This window comes from Scyliorhinus canicula, chromosome 3 (genome assembly GCF_902713615.1).
Source record: "Scyliorhinus canicula chromosome 3, sScyCan1.1, whole genome shotgun sequence".
In the NCBI taxonomy this organism is placed as follows: domain Eukaryota; kingdom Metazoa; phylum Chordata; class Chondrichthyes; order Carcharhiniformes; family Scyliorhinidae; genus Scyliorhinus; species Scyliorhinus canicula.
This window is the reverse complement of record NC_052148.1, coordinates 102,301,435-102,321,661: the sequence shown is the minus strand read 5'-3', so window position 1 is coordinate 102,321,661 and position 20,227 is coordinate 102,301,435. Positions and strand designations below refer to the sequence as shown.

The following is a 20,227-nucleotide window of genomic DNA, read 5'->3' as shown; positions in this document are numbered from 1 at the left end:
TATTATTTACATGTCAGAAACACTTGGTTGGCAAAACAAGTTTGCAGAGGGCGGAGAAATTGTCCACCCACTCAGCCCATCGACCACAGGCTGCGAGAGTGCTCGCACTGTGACACAGAATTTTTTCGGATGTCTTGTCTCCACAAATGGTTGTTTAAAAAAAAAATGAGGGAGTCACATAAGGTGACGATTATAATGGGAAATTGGTGTTAAGGAGAAAACAGACAGACATATGAGATGTTAAACAACACAATTATAACAGATACTATGCTTGTTCCCCCAGGAAGATACTCGACGGCAAAGGAAAGCCGAATAAGATGAAGATAACCCTGATGATCGGCATCATGATCGTCGCTGGAACAGCCCAGTTGTGCGCGTTACCTACCTCTACCCCCCTCACCACACAGGCCCTGAACATAACCACCCAACACAATATCCCCAGCCCGGACACACACCCAGCCACCGATACTCCCACATGGTGTGCGAACCTCATTGAGTGGTATTCACTGTCCTACACAGTGGAAGCCTTACTAGTAATAGCCATATTGTACAGTGTCATTCAGACCATTAGATTGCGGAAATGGAGATGGAGAGCCTCCCGCCCTCCAGTATACACATTTAGAGCTCCCTTCCTCGGACTCCAGCAAACTAAACACTCTTTCTGAACCTTTCCCTTTAATAAATTCTGCGGTTGTTGTTTTTGTTAATAAAGTTTATTTTCTGTGCATGAATGTCAGTGATAGGATGAAATGTGATGCTATCGGATATTTTTTGTGTTGTAAGATAAGTTATTTGATTGTTAAATAGCAACATGAGTGTAGTCTAGTTACAGAGAGTTAGAGGTTCCCCTTTTACTGAATGTTAAATGGCCCCTCAGAAATTCTTAGACATGTGTTGTTTAGGGAAAATTAGGTAAATGATTTTGGACCCATAGGACAGAATAGAGTAGAACCTGTCCTTGGTTAAGGGTACCCGGCATTTCTGAGAACAAAGACCCAGTATTGTGATCCTTCACGCTTTGCGTTGGGGATCAAGAGGACAGAGTGTAGCCATCTGGGATGGCTACTTCCAACTATGTGCAGAGAAACTCGCAAAGCCTGGTGAGTAAAAGGAACAAGCCAAGACTCAGGCAGGCTCAGAGCCTGAAATGCATATTTGTCAGCCAAAGTCCAGACGGTATCGAAACTCCGTCCCATTAGCATTTTAATGGGGCCGATTAACATTTGATGGCCCATCTTCCCCAAAATAAAGGACTGGTACTCAAGCAACAGACATTTTGGCGCCACTCCCTGTTCAAGGGAAACGCAAACAACGAGGCCAGTGACCACTTGGGACACGCCAAGCCATCCAGATCCCCGCCTACTTATTGGATAAGGAATCGAACGAGTGATCAGGGATCACCCAATTAGTAAGGCCCAAATCGAAGGACCGCCCAAGAGATCGAAAACCCCTGAGTATAAGAAGAAGAGTTCGCTATATGTTCGCTCTCTTTTGGCCTTCGTACCCCAGTCACGGTCATCGCCAATCATAGCAACACCAGAAGCGAGTCCAAGTTCAACACCCGCTACCACACGGATGAGCCCAGCTGAGCAGCAGTTACTCCTTTGAACCCGAGAGATCCAGAATTGAACAGCGGCCACTGTTTTCTGACCTAAGCCGGGTGCCCGAAGTTAAGTACAGGTTGTCTTAGTTGATAGGTGTAGTTAACTAGTAGTGGTTATGTTGCATGACTAATTGTGTGTAAATATAGTGCCCTTGACCTTGAACTAACTAACTGGTGTTTGGCTCTTTGATCGATAGCCGGTTGAAACTTGTGGTGGTATCATTCGATACCTGGCGACTCTAAGCATTTGGACATAGATAACTTAGAAAGGAGGGCAAATTTACTGATTGCCCTAATTGGAACAGAGCCACAGAAAAGACCAAGTAGAAAAGAAAGGCAACATCCCTCTGTGTACCCGAACAAGCGCCAGAATGTGGCGAATAGGGGCTTTTCATTGCAGTGTTAATGTAGGTTGACTTGTGACAATACAAATTATTATTATTAAGACGTATAGATTGGGTGAATTGGCCATGCTAAAATTGCCCCTTAATGTCCAAAAGGTTAGATGGGTTATGGGGATAGAACAGGGGCAAGGGTCTATCTATGGTGCTCTTTCGGCGGTTGATGCAGACTTTTTTTTTAATAAACAATTTTATTGAGGTATTTTTGGCATATAAAACAGCAACATTATACCGTAGTGTACAAAAAGCAAATAAGACATAATGCAAGCATCGGCTCCCCTCTCGCAAGAACCTGCCTAAGCAACCCCCTACCCTAACCCCCCTACCCCCCTCCCCTGCTGACGATTAATTCTCCGCAAAGAGGTCAACAAATGGCTGCCACCTCCGGGCGAACCCTGACAGTGAGCCTCTCAAGGCGATGATGCAACCATCAATTCACACGAAACAAGGAGTAGAAGTAAAATGTGGCTTTAATCAACTAGAACAGTGCCTGCCTGCGACTGCTCTGCTAGTGAGAGCCGCCTACAGGGCTACTGCTCTTTATACCTCCCCTCAAGGGGTGGAGCCAGGGGCAGAGCCCACACAGGCCCCAACATGATACATTCCAGGTAATACCTTACAATGGTCCATAGGTGGAGCCCTCATGGGCAACAGCGTGATACAGTTACATACATGGTGAATGGTTAGTGCAATACGTTCACCACATTCACCCCCTGTTAAAAAATGAAGTCCGGCGGGGGTGAAGGGTTCACAAGTTCATCCTGTCCAGCACCCGGATTGTGCACTGTGATTGCCGAAGCTCTGGTATCGCAGCTGGCCCGGATGTCGAACTCATCCGTGCGGCACGGGTAGTGAAGTCGCCGGTGCGGGCACAGATGCGGACTCCTGGAGTGTGTCTTCTGGAGCTTCGTTCCTGTGGGTCGGTGAAGGGGGAATGGAGGGCGGGACGGGGTGCAGGTGCCATGTAGGGGCGGGGGCGCTGGTCAGCGTAGGGTGGACGGGGTAAGTTGGGGTGGCGGTGGTAGAGGAACCTGCGGGAGGGAAACCGTATCCTGTCGGCCGTCGGGATGTTCTATGTATGCGTACTGGGCGTTGATGTGTAGGAGGTGGACCCTCTTGACCAGGGGGTCGGATTTATGGCTCCTGACGTATTCGCGGAGTAGGACGGACCCCGGTGTCTTCGACCAGGACGGAAGCGAGGCCCCGGAGGTGGATTTTCTGGGGAAAACAAACAGGTGGTCATGAGGGGTCTCGTTCGTGGCCGTGCAAAGGAGGGACCTAATAGAGTGGAGTGCGTCGGGAGTCCTGCCAGTGGTAAATTCCTAGACCACAGGGCCAGGAGGACGGCCTTCCAGACCATCACCTTCTCCCTCTGCACCTGCCCGTTTCCCCGGGGGTTATAACTGGTAGTCCTGCTCGAGACGATGCCCTTACCGAGCAGGTACTGACGCAGTTCGTCGCTCATGAACGACGAGTCCCGGTCACTGTGAACATACGTGGGGAAACCAAAAAGGTGAAGACACTATGCAGGGCTTTAATGACAGTGGCGGCGGTCATGTCGGGGCGGGGGATTGCAAAGGGGAAGCGGGAGAACTCGTCAATGACGTTGAGGAAATATGTGTTGCGATTGGTGGAGGGGAGGGGCCCTTTGAAATTGATACTGAGGCGTTCAAAGGGCCGGGTGCCTTTACCAGGCGGACTTTATCCGGTTGATAGAAGTGTGGCTTACACTCCGCGCAGATTGGGCAGTCCCTGGTCATGGCTCTGACCTCCTCAGTGGAGTAGGGCAGGTTGCGGGCCTTGATGTAGTGGAGAAGCCGGGTGACCCCCCCCCGGGTGGCAGAGGTCATCGTGGATAGCCCGGAGTCGGTCATCTTGCGCGCTGACGTGATACAGGGGCTCGGTGAGCTTCCCAGGACGATATACTATATCGTAATTATAGGTGGAGAGTTCGATCCTCCAGCTCAAGATCTTATCATTCTTGATCTTGCTCCGCTGCGTATTAACGAAAATGAAGGCTACCGATCGTTGGTCGGTGACGGGGGTAAACCTTCTACCAGCGAGGTAGTGCCTCCAGTGCCGCACAGCTTCCACGATGGCTTGGGCTTCTTTTCCGACCGAGGAGTTGAATTTCGGAGGCGGTGAGGGTACGTGAAAAAAATGCTACTGGCCTGACTGCCTGATTGAGGGTAGCGGCGAGGGCGACCTCTCCACCTGGAAGGGAACGGACTCGTCCACCGCGCGCATCGCGGCTTTGGCGATGTCCGCCTTGATGCAGCTGAAGGCCTAGCGGGCCTCGGCTGCCAGTGGGAAGATGGTGGCCTTGATTATTGGGTGGGCTTTGTCCGCATAGTTGGGGACCCATTGGGCGTAATAGGAAAAGAACCTGAGGCACCTTTTCAGGGCCTGGGGTCGGTGGGGAAGGGGGAGTTGCAGTAGGGGGCGCATATGGTCGGGGTAGGGTCCTCGAACTCCGTTTTCCATGATGTAGCCGAGGATGGCTAGTCTGGTTGTGCGGAAAACGCATTTCTCCTTGTTGTAAGTGAGGTTAAGGGTTTGGGCGGTTTGGAGAAATCTCTGGAGGTTGGCATCGTGGTCCTGCTGATCATGGCCGCAGATGGTGACATTGTCCAAGTATGACCCGCAGCATGTACTGGTCCACCATTCGGTCCATGGTTCTTCGGAAGACCGAGACCCCGTTTGTGACGCCGAAGGGGACCCGGAGGAAGTGGAAGAAGCGGCCGTCTGCCTCAAAGGCTGTTTGGTGGTGGTCCTCTGGGCGGATTGGGAGCTGGTGGTACACAGACTTAAGATCCACCGTGGAGAACACCCGGTAGTCTGCGATCTGGTTAACCATGTCTGCGATCCGGGGAAGGGGGTACACATCAATGTGATTGCCCGGGTTGTTGGCGGCGAGTAGTGAGGAGATGCCGCACGTACACCTCATTCACTGGCCTTACGTATAGACGCCTCAGCATCGCAAGGGCGTCTGCATAGGTGGAAGCTTCCTCGAGTTGTACAGAGATTCGATGGCTCATCCGGGCGTGGAGGAGGCTCAGCTTCTGATCGTCGGAGGCGGAAGGCGAGGCTGAGGTGGCGAGGTAGACTTCCAAACAGCGGAGCCAGTGTGGTCCCTTTCGCCTCCGCGGCTTGTGGGTCGAGTTCCAGTCAGTCAGGTTTGAGGGCCAATTCCATTGTGGTGTTGTAGTTGATTAAATTGATGCAACCATCAATTCACGCGAGACAGACAGTAGACAGTAAATGTAAACTGTGGCTTTAATCAACTGGAACAGTGCCTGCCTGCGACTGCTCTGCTAGTGAGAGCCGCCTACATGGCTACTGCTCTTTATACCTCCCCTCAAGGAGTGGAGACAGGGGCGGAACCCACAAAGGCACCAACATGATACATTCCAGGTAATACTTTACAATGGTCCATAGGTGGAGCCCTCATGAGCAACAGCATGATACAGCTACATACATGGTGAATGGTTAATCCAATACGTTCACCACAGGCAAACTTAATTTTCTCCAACCCGAGAAAGCTTGCCATGTCCGAAAGCCATACTTCAGACTTCGGGGGCTTTGAGTCCCTCCATGCCAACAGTATTTGTCGCCGGGCTACAAGGGAAGCAAAGTCCCAGACCGCCAGGGAAGCAAAAGCCAAGAGGTTGATGCAGACTTGATGGTCCAAATGGCCTCCTTCTGCACGGTAGGGATTTTATGACTTCTATGCTGGCAGACCTATTGAGTTTTTCCAGCATCCTCTGTTCTTGTTGCAGATTCCAACATCCACAGAATTTTGCTTCTTTTTTGGGATGGATAATGGCCACTGTGTTGTTACTCGTAGTAAGCGTCTGAAGCCACTCCTGGGTACCATGTGTTGTTACTCGTGCCTTAATAAAGCTCGTAGTCTCAAATGTGGAGAAGATGCTTTATTGTGAGTTCGTTCTCTCTTCAGAGCTGTTTCCTAAGGTTACCTTCAGTGCTCCTAGCTGGCATGGGCATGGGCGTGTGTGTGTGTCCTGCTCCAAGTTCTGCCCTCCGTGAAGTGTGTCCTCACTTCCTGTCCCCGTCTATTTATATGGCTCTCCCGTGCCCCCTCTAGTGTTTGCTCAGTTGTATTGCATCTAGTTAACTTGTGATCACCACAGCCACCTCCATCAGTTTTCACAAGTTAAGATTGGTGAGACTAAGTAGTGTCTAATGTCACCAGGATGTGGAAATGTTGGCATTGGATTGGGGTGGGCACAGTAAGAAGTCTTACAACACCAGGTTAAAGTCCAACAGGTTTGTTTGGAATCGCTAGCTTTCGGAGCGCAGCTTCTTCATCAGATAAATCACCAGAATTACAATAATCCAAATGGTCGTGGATGCCCAGGAAAATATTACGTTTATATTGAATTCAGGTCAAATAGTGCAGGAAGGGAAGGATACTGGGAAAAGGGGAGCACTTGCAGTAGAAGCAAGCAACTTTGACTAACTCTGAGCACAACATGTCAAAATCAATTTGGAAACTGCTTGAGTCAGTGTCCCTGTCCCACCTGCAGGTGGCGGTAAACAGAGCAGTCTCGGCGAAGGTATCTCCTCTTGTCTCTACCTCTTTATTCGCTGCTCGTCATTCAGAGCGACCGAACATGCTCTGGCACCAAAGTTTGAGACTTGACTGTAACTTAATCAACAACTTATGCAGATCATACTTTTTCCACACTAAGCATGGTCGATGACGAGCAATTGCAGAATCTCTGCTTCCGGAGTTTGCAGTAACAGTTGAGACGGTGCCAACCCCCGAGCTGGAGGACTACCAGCCCCAGAAGCCATTGCGTGCTTGGCGCAGGGGCACTGGCTGGCGGGATCGGTTCGGGGCGGCACGTGCTGGGAGCGGTAGTTGGGGTTTTAAAGTTTAAACTTCGGGGACGTTCCATCTGAGCGGCTCGCGCTGAAAATGCCCAAAGTCAAAAGCGAGAAGAAATATGGAAGGCGCCAACAGGCCCAGGGGCAAAATCAAGGTGAGGCCCACTTCCCTCACTCGGGTTAGGGCGGCCCACGCTGCCGCATGAATAAGAGCCTAAAGTGTGGCCGAGCGGGGAGGTGTTTACATCGCAGGGTGCTCGCCCCACAGAAGGAGGCCATTCGGCCTATTATTTCCGTGACGGCTCTCTGCTAGAATGAGCATTCCTGATCCTGACCAATTGCTGTATGTTTTCCTTGTGTGTTTCTGAATCCTTTCTACTCGGTCTAGCCTCGTAATTTTGAATACCTCTATCCAATCCCTTAGCTGGTGAATATGTCCTGCATTACAATGCTTTCACAACTGCCCAGAAATGGATGCAGTACTCCGAGGCTGAGCCAGTGTTTTCTAAAGATTCATCACAACTTTTGTTTATACCCTACTGCTATTTATAAAGCCCTGTATCCTGTTTGCCATAACCACTTTTCCCTGCCACTTTCAATGACTTGTCCACATATACACCCAGGTTTTGTGGCTCCTGGAACCCCTCTAGAATTGTACGCTTGATTTTATATTCTTCCTACCAAGAGAAAGCACTTCAAGTTTCTTACCATTAACTTTCACCTGCATTTCCACAGGCTTGATTTTTGCAGACTAGGGCTTTCTGCAGGGACCTTTTAAAAATTGTGGAGATGACCACCACCCCGCCCTCCAACACACACATTTCCGACATTGTGGGCGTGATTCTCAGCTCCCCAGGCCGGGTGGGAGAATCGCGGGAGGGCCGCTCTGGCACCCCCCCGCGATTCCCCCCCCCCCCCCCCCCCCCAAATGGCGTGTTGCGTTTTGCGACAAGCCACTCGGAGAATCGCGGGTCGCCGTTTTTCACAGCGATCTGCGATTCTCCGGCCCGGATGGGCCGAGCGGCCTGACGTTCCTGACCTGTTCACGCCGGCGGCAACCACACCTGGTCGCTGCCGGAGTGAACATCAAATCCCACTGCGCTGGAGTGGAAGCAAGTCATCCTCAACGCTGAGGGACTGCCCAAAAAGTAGGTGTAGTGTCTAAACCCCAAACCCCTGGTAATGAATGCTGAGGCAGGTTTAATAAATGATCTCGAGTAAAAAATCTCTGAAGTATTGATCATAACATGATCAAATTTAATACTCCGTTGAAGAGTGAGAAATTTGGGTTAGAAACAACTGTGTTTACCTTAAATGAAAGGAATTACAAGGAAATGAGGATCGAGTTAGCAAAAGGTTCCTGAGACAGCACCTTCGAAACCCATGACTATTACCATCTATGAAGACAAGAACAGAAGTTACTTGGGAACCTCGCCACCTGGAGATTCCCCTCCAAGTCACTCACCACCCTGACTTGGAAATATATCGCCGTTCCTTCACTGTCGCTGGGGCACTTCTCTCGAGCTCCCTCCTTAACAACATAGTGGGTGTACCTGCATCTCAAGGTCTGCAGCGATTCAAGAAGGCAACTCACCACCACCGTCTGAAGGGCAATTAGGGATGGGCAATAAATGCTGGCCTAGCCAGCGACGCCCACATCCCATAAAAATGAATCTAAGAAAAAAAGTGGACTGGTCAGATAGATTAGCAAGAAAAAGAGTTTTAAAAAAAAGTGGCAGACATTTAAGGATGTATTCGTGATGCAGCAAAAATATATTAGTAAGTAGGCAAGATTTTAAGAGGGATAAACCATCCATGGATAACCCAAGAAAGTTGTTGGCCATCGCATTAAGAAGTTCGGGGGTATGGAAATGAATAGTGCGGGGGGGGGAATAGAGCATAGGGTGTCCTTGTATGCCGATGACTTGCTGCTATACATGTTGGAACCGAGTGTGTCGATAGGGGGAATATTGGAGCTGCTTCGAATGTTTGGGTCTTTGTCGGGATACAAACTAAATCTCGACAAGAGTGCGTATCCTGTGGTGTCTTGACCAGGGGGGGGGGAGGTGCCTGGGAGTGGGAGGGCTCCGCAGGTACAACATTTCTAGTTTTGTGGGGAGCGTGAAAGCTGATCTGACAAGGAGGGACAGTCTCCCTCTGTTAATGGCGGGTCGGGTACAGGCGGTTAAAATGAAAGTGTTGCCGCGAATTTTGTTTATTTTTCAGTGCCTGCCGATTTTCCTGCCAAAGGCTTTTTTCAGCTTGAGGGAAGTCGTTCATACGAGGAGTGAAGGTGGCCAGAGTTGAAGGTGCAGAGCGCAAGGCAGGCAGGGGGTTTGGGTCTTCCAAACCTGATGTATTACTACTGGGCAGCGAATGTGGAGAAGGTGTGGAGCTGGGTCAGAGGGGTTGATTCCCAGTGGGTCAGAATGGAGGAGAATTTGTGGAAGGGGTCGGGATTGAAAGCACTAGCAACAGTGCTGCTCCCGATAGCCCCAGGGAAGTACTCAGGGAGTCCGATAATAATAGCTTCATTGAAAATTTGGAGGCAGTTTCACCAACATTTCGGGTTGGGGGCAGGGTCAAGGGAAATGTCGATTCCGGGGAACCACAGATTTGAGCCAGGGAGGTGGGATGGAAATTTTCGGAAATGGGAGGAGAAGGGGATTAAGACACTGAAAGATTTGTTTCTGATGGGTAGGTTTGCAGGATTGAAGGAGCTGGAAGCAAAGTATGGGCTGGAGCAGGGGGAAATGTTCAGATACATGCAGGTTCGAGATTTTGCCAGAAAGGAGATACAGAACTTCCCGGAGGAGCCGGCCTCCACATTGTTGGAGGAGGTGCTGACAACAGGAGGACTGGAGATGTGGGTAGTGTCAGTGGTTTACGGAGCTATTTTGGAAGAGGAGAAGGCACCATTGGAAGGGATCAAAGCAAAGTGGGAGGAAGAGTTGGGCGAGGATATGAAGGAGGGGTTCTGGTGTGAGGTGCTCTGGAGAGTGAATGCCTCTATCTCGTGCGCGAGGTTGGGGCTGATACAGCTGAAGGTGGTATACAGAGCACACCTCACGAGGGCGAGGATGAGCCAATTCTTTGAAGGAGTAGAAGATGTGTGTGAACGTTGAAGGGGGGCCCCCGCTAATCACGTTCATATGTTTTGTCCTGTCCAAAGCTAGAGGATTACTGGAAGGAGGTTTTTAAGGTAATATCTAAAGTGGTGCACGTGAAACTGTACCCGGGCCCCCGGGTGGTCATATTTGGGGTGTCGGACCAGCCAGGTTGGAAAGAGGTGCGGAGGCAGATGTTGTAGCCTTCGCCTCGTTGATCGCCCAAAGGCGGATCTTGATGGGATGGAGGGCAGCCTCTCCACCCTGTGCCCTGGCGTGGCAGGGGGACTTGTTGGAATTCTTGAGAAGGTTGAGTTTGAACTGAGGGAAAGAATGGAGGGGTTCTACAATTCATGGGCATTATTCATCATGCACTTTCAAGAACTGAATAACATTGAACATTAGTTGGCGGTGTGTGTTGATGGTGACTGTGGGTGATTCCTGATTCCTTTTTGTTATTTGTTTATGTGAACATGCGGGCTACTGTTTGGGGTTTGGTGGGAGGATGGGATCGTTGTTATTGATACGGGGATTGACATATTTGTTACTGATTATTGTTTATTGTTGGTGGGTGTAAATTTGGGAGAAAATGTGAAAAAGGAGGAGATTAAAGAAATATTAAAAAAAAAGATAACAAAGAAAGTTAAGATGAGTATTCAGTTGAAAGAAAACGCATATGAGGAGGCAAAAGTCATTGATAGCCCAAAACAGCTTATTTAAATATATAAAAAGAGAGAGGTCAAAGTGAACATAAGGTCCCTTTGAAAATGAATCTGGGGGGATAGTTATGGGGAACAAGGAAATGGCAGAGGAGTTAAACAGATATTTTGCATTAGTCTTTATGGTGGAAGATACTTCAAATATCCTATTAATACTAAAGAATAAAGCGGAGGAAATAAACACCATCACCTGAGAAGTAGTATTAGACAAACTAATTGGGTGAAAGGTAGATAAGTCCCCTGGTCCTGAAAGTTTACACTTGAGGATCCTAAAAGAAGTAGCTACAGAAACAGTGGATGCATTGTTTGTAATTTTCCAAATACCTTTAGATTCTGGAGGAGTATTGGAGGATTGGAAACCTGCCAATGTGACATCCCTATTCAAAAAGGGATGTCTTTAAAAGAGGTAAAAAGATGCTAACTTAAAAAAAAAACATTTTCAATTAAGGGACAGTTTAGAATGGCCAATCCACCTACCTTGCACATCTTTGGGTTGTGGGGGTGAGATCCATGCAGACACGGACAGTGACCCGGGGCTGGGATTGAACCCGGTCCTCGGTGCTGTGAACAGCAGTGCTAGCCACTGTGCTGTTCCAAATAACGGATGACCATAGGCTGATTAGCCTAACATCTATTGTTGGAATTAATTATCAAGGAAGTAAGAGCAGCATGTTTGGAAAATCCTAATCTAATCAATGGCTTCATGAACGGAAAATCGTGTCTGACTATTTTATTAGAGGTCTTTGAGAAAGTCTCAACCAGAGTGGATAGAGGGGAACCAGTAGATGCGTTGTATTTTGACTTCCAGAAGGCATTCAACATGGTATCTCACAAAAGGTTAAGTCATAAGATAAGAGCCCATGATTGGATTGGATTTGTTTATTGTCACGTGTACCGAGGTACAGTGAAAAGTATTTTTCTTCAAGCAGCTCAACAGATCATTCAGTACATGGGAAGAAAAGGGAATTAACCAAAATACAAGAAAATACATAATAGGGCAACACAAGATATACAATGTAACTACATAAGCATTGGCATCGGATGAAGCATACAGAGTGTAGTGTTAATGAGGTCAGTCAATAAGAGGGTCATTTAGGAGTCTGGTGACAGTGGAGAAGAAGCTGTTTTTGAGTCTGTTTGTGCGTGTTCTCAGACTTCTGTATCTCCTGCCTGATGGAAGAAGTTGGACAAATGAGTAAGCCGGGTGGGAGGGATCCTTGATTATGCTGCCCGCTTTCCCCAGGCAGCGGGAGGTGTAGATGGAGTCCATGGATGGGAGGCAGGTTCGTGTGATGGACTGGGCGGTATTCACGACTCTCTGAAGTTCCTTGTAGATGGAGTTGGAACGAAGTTTTGCCACACAGTCGTGTGTGTACAGGGAGTAGAGTAGGGGGCTAAGTACGCAGCCTTGCGGGGCACCGGTATTGAGGACTATTGTGGAGGAGGTGTTGGTGTTCATTCTTACTGATTGTGGTCTGTTGGTCAGAAAACCGAGGATCCAGTTGCAGAGTGGAGAGCCAAGTCTTGGGTTTTGGAGCTTTGATATGAATTTGGCTGGGATTATGGTGTTGAAGGCGGAGCTGTAGTCAATAAATAGGAGTCTGATGTAGGAGTCCTTGTTTTCGAGATGCTCCAGGGATGAGTGTAGGGCCGGCCAGGGAAATGGCGTCTGATGTGGACCGGTTGCGACGGTATGCGAATTGAAGTGGGTCAGGGCGTTCCGGGAGTATGGAGGTGATGCGCTTCATGATCAGCCTCTCGAGGCACTTCATTACAACTGACGTCAGGGCCACCGGGCGGAAGTCATTGAGGCACGTTGCCTGTTGATGTTGTAAATAGTATATTGGCATGGATAGAGAGGCATTGGCTAATGTGCAGGAAACGGCGTGTGGGCATTAGGGGCTCTTTTTCAGGTTTGCAACTTGTGACCAGTGAGGTTCCACAGGGACATGGAGAGGATGTTTCCACTAGTAGGAGAGACTAGATCCAGAGGGCACAATCTCAGACTATAGGGACGATCCTTTAAAACAGTGATGTAGAGTAATTTCTTCAGCCAGGGGGTGGTGAATCTGTGGAACTCTGCCACAGGAGGCTGTAGAGGTCAAATCACTGAGTGTCTTTAAGACAGAGATAGGTTCTTGATTAATAAAGGAAGCAGGTTTAAAAAAAATAAATCTACTTGGCATAGAACATTGTGCAGAAGGAGGCCATTCGGTCCATCGAGTCTGCACCGACCCACTTAAGCCCTCACTTCCACACTATCCCTGTAACCCAATAACCCCTCCTAACATTTTTTTTTGGACACTAAGGGCAATTTAGCATGTCCATTCCACCCAACCTGCACGTCTTTAGACTGTGGGAGGAAACCGGAGCACCTGGAGGAAACTCACGCAGACACGGGGAGAACGTGCAGACTCCGCATAGACAGTGACCCAGTGGGGAATCGAACCTGGGGCCGTGGCACTGTGAAGCCACAGTGCTATCCACTTGTGCTACCATGCTGTGGGGAGAAGGCAGGAGAATGGGGATGAGAAAAATATCAGCCATGATTGAATGGTGGAGCAGACTCGATGGGCCGAGTGGCCTAATTCTGCTCTGATGTCTCATAAAGACTTCAGTGCAGGGATAGATTGGTGAAACTGGGATTGTTCTTTGAGAATATTGAGAGGAGATTTGATTGATAGAGATGTTCAAAATCAGGAGGAATTTAGACAAAATAAATAAGGAGAAACTGTATCTCTTGACGGAGGGATCGCGAACCAGAGGAGACATGTAAAGTGAATGGTAAAAGAAGAAATAACATGCCAAAACATTAATTTATGCTTTGAGTGGTTAGGAGCAGGAGAATGTGATGGGAGCAGATTCAACTGTGGCTTTCAAAGGGGAATTGGATACCACCTGAAGATAAATTTGCAGGGTTTGAGGAAAACACTGGAGAGTGGGATTGGCTGAATTGCTCTTGCAAAGAACCAGTGCCAAATGGCCGCCTCCAGTGCTGTGAACATTCTATAAATCTCTATCCGGGAATGGACCAATAACATCATCTGATTTCCTTTGTAAATTATGTCTCAGCGGGACACTGAAGTCACATTGCCTCTCTGAAGCTGTAGTAAATTTGATATTGACTTGGCCTCTCCCAACTAAGATCCGAATGTGTACGAAGAATCAAACTGAAATTATGTTACAATAGATACTGGAATGCTAATGTGTAGCTTTGTCCTCCACCCCCATGAGCTATAAATGTGAAATTTAGAATGTTTTAACTTTGTTGTATTGTAAGTTCAGTTTTTATCCTGTTTTACTTTGGTTTAGGTATGGTGTTCAATACTGGAGTTGGCCAGCATATTCTGAAGAATCCTTTAATTGTGAATAGTATCATCGACAAGGTACAGTAAGGTGTAGTACAATTTGTTGCTCAATCAGCCTAATTAGGTATTGTTCGGCTATCATTTTGACACCCCAAGGTCCATTAGATGGTTCTTATTGCATTCAAAACAGTTGGTGGGGGTGGTTAGAAATTGGGTTTATTGAAATTTTGAATGTGGTTATCCAATTCATCTGTCACCTGTCACCAGTGTTCTTTAATGTCTTGTCTTCCTAATTGTAAATACACCTCTGTATTATCCATGCAAAGTACTGCTGGTTTTGTTTTTCCTTCCAATCTGAAGTCCATGTTGGAAAATGGAACAATCTTTCATTTTGAACATGCATTCCTGGGTCAGTTACATCACTGTTCAGATGCAGTAACCTCAGAAGAACACCTCTTAATGCAACAGCGATTTTCTTTTCTTTTTTGCTTCCCATGCCAGATATCCATTTGACATCAGTGATTGAGAGGCAGGCATTTTATAGACCATTCTGTCTTACCCTAAGCAAGCACAAGTGTTCAGACTATCCAAACTGATTCTACAGCTCGCAAGATGAAGTGCTTCTCATCTCATTCATTTGAGATAAATGTGAGTCCTAAATGGCAGTGTTTTTAAAAATAAATTCAGAGTACCCAATTATTTTTTTCCCCAATGAAGGGGCAATTTAGTGTAGTCAATCCACCTAACCTGCACGTCTTTGGGTTGTGGGTGACCCAGAGCCAGGATTTGAATCCGGGTCCTCAGCGTCGTAGTCCCAGTGCTAACCACTGTGCTACTTGCCGTCCCCTAAATTGCAGTGTTTTAATACACTGTGCCATGGAGTTCTCTATTTTCCCCCCATCTCCACCACAAAAATGTAAAACAAATTCACTGCCTTGTGTTTTTTTACTTTCTTAAGTCATTGCTGTCAATTGGAGCTAAGTAACCAACAGTCCATAAGACCATAAGACGTAGGAGAGAATTAGGCCACTCGGCCCATCGAGTCTGCTGTGCCATTCAATCATGGCTGATATTTTTCCCATCCCCATTCTCCTGCCTTCTCTCCATAATGCCTGATCCCCTTATTAATCAAGAACTTATCTATCTCTGTCTTTTTTTCTTTTCTTTTTTCTATAAATTTAGAGTACCCAATTATTTTCTTTTTCCAATCAAGGGGCAATTTAGCGTGGCCAATCCACCTACCCTGCAGATCTTTTGGGTTGTTGGGGTGAAACCCACTCAAACACGGGGAGAATGTGCAAACTCCACACGGACAGTGACCCAGGGCTGGGATTCAAACCCGGGTCCTCAGCGCCGTAGGCAGCAATGCTAACAACTGTGCCACCATGCTGCCCTATCTATCTCTGTCTTAAAGACACTCAGTCATTTGGCCTCTGCAGCTTTCTGCGGCAAAGAGTTCCACAGATTCACCACCCTCTGGCTGAAGAAATTCCTCCTCATCACTGTTTTAAAGGATCGTCCCTTTAGTCTGAAATTGTGTCCTCTGGTTCTAGTTTTTCCTACATATGGAAACATCCTCTCCACGCCCACTTTATCCAAGCCTCAGTGTCCTGCAAGTTTCAGTAACAGCCCTCCTCACCCTTCTAAACTCCAATGAGTCTCGACCCAGAGTCCTCGACCATTTCTCATATGACAAACTCTTCATTCCAGGGATCATTCTTGTGAATTTCCTCTGGACCCTTTCCAAAGCACATCCTTCCTTAGATACGGGGACCAGAACTGCTCACAATACTCCAAATGGGGTGTGACCAGAGCCTTATACAGCCTCAGAAGTACATCCCTGCTCTTGTATTCTAGCCCTCTCAACATGAATGCTAACATTGCATTTGCCTTCCTAATTGCTGACTGAACCTGCTCGTTAGCCTTAAGAGAATCTTGATCAAAGACTCCCAAGTCCTTTGGACTCCCTCCACAAGGACTACTGGCGATACAGTAGCACTGTGTGTAACACTGGTGCTTCACAGCTCCAGGGTCCCAGGTTCGATTCCCGGCTTGGGTCACTGTGTGGAGTCTGCACGTTCTTCTTGTGTCTGCTCTGGTTTCCTCCCACAAGTCCCGAAAGACGTGCTGTTAGGTAATTTGGACATTCTGAATTCTCCCTCTGTGTACCCGAACAGAAGCCGGAATGTGGCGAATAGGGGCTTTTCACAGTAACTCCATTGCAGTGTTAATGTAAACCTACTTGTGACAATAAAGATTATTATTATTAAGTCCTTTTGTGTTTCTGATTTCCTAAGCATTTCCCTATTGGGAAAATAGTCTATCCCTCCATTCCTCCTTCCAAAGTGCATAACCTCACACTTTTACACATTGCATTCCATTTACCACTTCCTTGCCCACTCTCCTAGCCTGTCCAAGTCCTTCTGCAGCCTCCCTGCTTCCTCAATGCTACTTGTCCCTCCACATATCTTTGTATCATCTGCATACTTAGAAACCGTGCCTTCAGTTCCTTCTTCCAGATCATTAATGTATATTGTGAAAAGTTGTGGTCCCAGCACAGATTCGTGAGGCACAACACTAAACACCGGCTGCCATCCTGAAAAGGATCCATTTACCCCACTCATAAACAGTCATAGTTAGCCTGTAATTGATCTCACGACCTATTAACACCACTTTCTTTAAGGAATATCTGTACAGGTTTCTAAAAAATGCAGGTTTGGTTAGCAGCTGAATCGTGGAAAGATATTAGAAAGATTGCACAGAGATAGTCCTTGGCGAATCACAGGAAATGCTTACTATATATTTAATAATGTGGAAGTGACGTTATTTCTGACTCTGAATAGTTTTTGTGATTTCGTTTTTAAAGTTATCAATTGAAATACCTATATGACCTATCCTGGGGAACTGGAATTCTCCAGGGTCTGCATACAATTTCTGATACTTTATTGACAATTGAATACATAAAACACACAGTCAGATCACATAAAGTATCTATCAGTTGTATATTCATATATTGCAATATGGAACAAATACATATTTAAAGGAGTAATTATTACATTTTTCCCATCAAGGCTGCTATTAGACCAACAGATGTCATTTTGGAAGTTGGACCTGGTACTGGTAACATGACTGTTAAACTTTTGGAAAAGGCTAAAAAGGTAATTGCCAGTTTAAAGTAAAAACGAATATTCTGGCTTACAACACGTAGTCACGTTTTTGTAGATTTCTGTTTCGCTTCCGTTCTTCCCACACAATTGTTGAGGACATTGATATTTTATTGCAGCCTCCTATTTTAAAAATAAATTTAGAGTACCCAATTATTTTTTCCAATTAAGGGGCAATTTACCTATCCTGCACATTTTTGGATTGTGGGGGTGAAACCCACGCAGACACGGGGAGAATGTGCAAACTCCACACGGACAGTGACCCAGGGTCAGAATTCGAACCCGGGTAGGCAGCAATGCTAACCACTGTGCCACCGTGCTGTCCTGCAGCCTCATATTTTTGATTTTAAAGGTGTGTTTGTTATAGCTACTTCTCTGAACTCCCTTAATGCATTTCTTACTTTTCAGTTTTCTATTTGTCATGAACAGATTTGATTGCTTTTTTCATGTGTGTACTAGTTTTTAGTGATATTTGTGCCTGGACACTTGCAATTTCTTTGCTTTTCCACAGCTCCAAGTCTCTTATCATTATGAACATATATTGAACTCCTGTATGTGTGCATTTATATAAAAATGTGGTGATCATCAGATGCCCCAATACAGATTCCTGGAGAAATCACTTGAAAGAATAAACTGTACCCCTACTCTCTATCTCCTCCCCAAGCAATTGCAGATGCATGTCATGATAAAATCATTAAAGTTATAAGTAAAAGTAAGATGTAGAAAATTCTGAAAGTCAGCCAACTATTTAATTTTTGCAGCTCTACAAGTGACAAATCAATGACAAAAATGAATTTCCAATGCTGCCTTTTTGAAACTTGCCTATTAGTTTCAGTTGAAAATTAGATGGTGCCACATGCTACAGTGGAATTAGGTCTTCAATTTGTGGTTGAATCTGAAATGCAAGGCAACTCCAGTCATCCAGTGTAAGGTTGTGCAGTTGTTCATGCAGGACTCAATCGTATCGCAACTAAATTGCAACAACCGATAACAATCTATTCAAGCCCAGTAGAAAATGATAAAATCTTTTAAACCAATATTCTCATGAAAAAAAACATTTGAATCTAGGTAAGAAACAATATAGCGTTATCATAAACAATCAGTGGGCTGCTTAGAAATCTCAACCAGCAAGAAGGGTTTAAAAAAAAAGATCCAACAACTAGTCATTACAATCTGCTCTAATTATTCTCTTGAGGTGAAGCATTTGGAACCCCTGCTCACATTGTTTACACTTTTGACCTGAATCAACTCCTCTGGCTTGCATCTCCTGAGCCCAGAAGCTAATGCACTGGGAGACCTCACTTTTCCATTTAATGTTGCTTACTGGCCCCAATCGTCACCTATTTATATTGGAGGAGAGAACACTTTTCACTATAAAAGGTTTTGATGTCCAACGGATTTAAAAAAAACTTTGGACTGTTTTTTGTGTTATCAATTTTTCCAAGCTTTCTATGTCGGTTTGTTTTAATACTTAAAACGCCCTTTTTTTCCTGTAGTATAAAGTGTGATTGTTTGAAATTTGACATTCTTACCTTTGTCCTGATGGGAATGCAAGATCAAAAGCTTCGGCAACGTATCTCTCTTTTCAGTAATATTCAAGTTCTGTACTACCCTCCCAAGCAACTGTTAGTATTGGGTGTTCAGTCTTATTAGTAGCATGTGCTTGATAAACTTCACTAGATAAGCTGGGGTCATATTCTGTTGGTTTAGAGTATAAAAAATAATAATGTGCAATTGGTTTCTGCATTCACATTAGGTAATTGCTTGTGAACTTGATACCAGACTTGTCGCTGAACTGCAGAAGAGAGTTCAGGGAACGTAAGTAATATAAATACTGTTTATTGGACTTAATAAGACAAAATTGATTGTATGGAAAATAGCTTAAATATGTGTTTTGACCATTTTTTTTGTTGCTGAAATCTTGTGTTTTTGTTTTTGTATACATTTTCTTCAGACCTATGGCAAGTAAACTTCAAATAATGATTGGAGATGTGCTGAAGACAGACTTGCCATTTTTTGATGCATGTGTGGCAAACTTGCCATATCAGGTAACTTGGCATCACCGTTTAACTTGCTTTATAAGTTGGGTGATTATGTTGGTGTGCAGCATGATCATTAAGATTAAGATAATTTTGATCCTTACCTTAACCAGTGAGGAGCCTCCAGTGTTTATATAGGGGCAGTGAAAAACATTGAACTGTTTCCTCCTAGAGCTATTTACAGGTACACTACCGGTTTTCAGTTTGGGCAGCAGGTTTGCCAGTCTGAACGGGATAAACCATTTGCATAGACGTTTTACAATGCAAAGTTCATGATTGAACCAGATAACATGTCAATGTAACAAAAGATTAAATTGGTGTCTGAAAGAGAACTTAAATAAATAAGAAAACAAACAGGTGCACAAAACTAGAAAAGATGTTTTTTCTGAATAATAAGCACCGTCGTGGGTGGGTTGTTCTGAATGGCTTGGAATTATATGAGCACCTTGGATAGCTTTTCACCAAATTTTCTATGGAGATCAAAATGCTGCTTTGGTGAAATTCTTGCACACAGCTGAATCCTACTTCCTGATTGACAAACTGGGTAACAGTATCTCAAGTGTTGCTGAACAGATACAAGTGCAGGCTTGTCACCAGCTGGAAAACTGGGTTATGTTTTCATATGGGCTAATTTTTACATGTAATATACTGTTAATTGCAGGCATAAAATTATCGATACTGTAGGTAGAGTTGTAATTTGAATTATTGGAATGTTATTTGCAGATCTCGTCTCCATTTATTTTTAAACTGCTGCTGCACAGACCATTCTTCAGGTAAGCCTGTCTGAAGATAATCTTTATTGGCGTAAGTAGGCTTACATTAACACTGCAATGAAGTTACCGTGAAAATCTCCTAGTCACCACACTCCGGCGCCTGTACTGGTACACTGAGGGAGAATTCAGAATGCTCCAATCACACAGCACATCTTTCGGGACTTGTAGGAGGAAACCAGAGCACCCGGAGGAAACCCACGCAGACACGGTGAGAACGTGCAGACTCCGCACAGACAGTGATGGGCTGAATGGCCTCTATCTT

The 20,227-nt window shown here is 45.9% G+C and overlaps 1 protein-coding gene across 4 annotated transcripts in view; it reads left to right on the top strand.

Moving 5' to 3' along the window:
• The first annotated feature begins 6,637 nt into the window (after positions 1-6,637).
• Positions 6,638-20,227, top strand: part of dimt1l (DIM1 dimethyladenosine transferase 1-like (S. cerevisiae)) — a 41,267-nt gene continuing 27,677 nt past the window's right edge. Inside the window, exons 1-7 of one of the 4 annotated variants that reach the window (XM_038791003.1) lie at positions 6,642-7,010; positions 13,994-14,067; positions 14,491-14,637; positions 17,061-17,147; positions 18,910-18,971; positions 19,108-19,201; positions 19,916-19,965. In XM_038791003.1, the coding sequence (XP_038646931.1) occupies positions 14,602-14,637; positions 17,061-17,147; positions 18,910-18,971; positions 19,108-19,201; positions 19,916-19,965 (329 nt within the window). In that variant the 5' untranslated portion in view covers positions 6,642-7,010; positions 13,994-14,067; positions 14,491-14,601. Of the gene's footprint in view, positions 7,011-13,993; positions 14,078-14,490; positions 14,638-17,060; positions 17,148-18,909; positions 18,972-19,107; positions 19,202-19,915; positions 19,966-20,227 lie in introns of all 4 variants that reach the window. The other 3 variants (XM_038791001.1, XM_038791004.1, XM_038791002.1) reach the window with 3 other exon arrangements.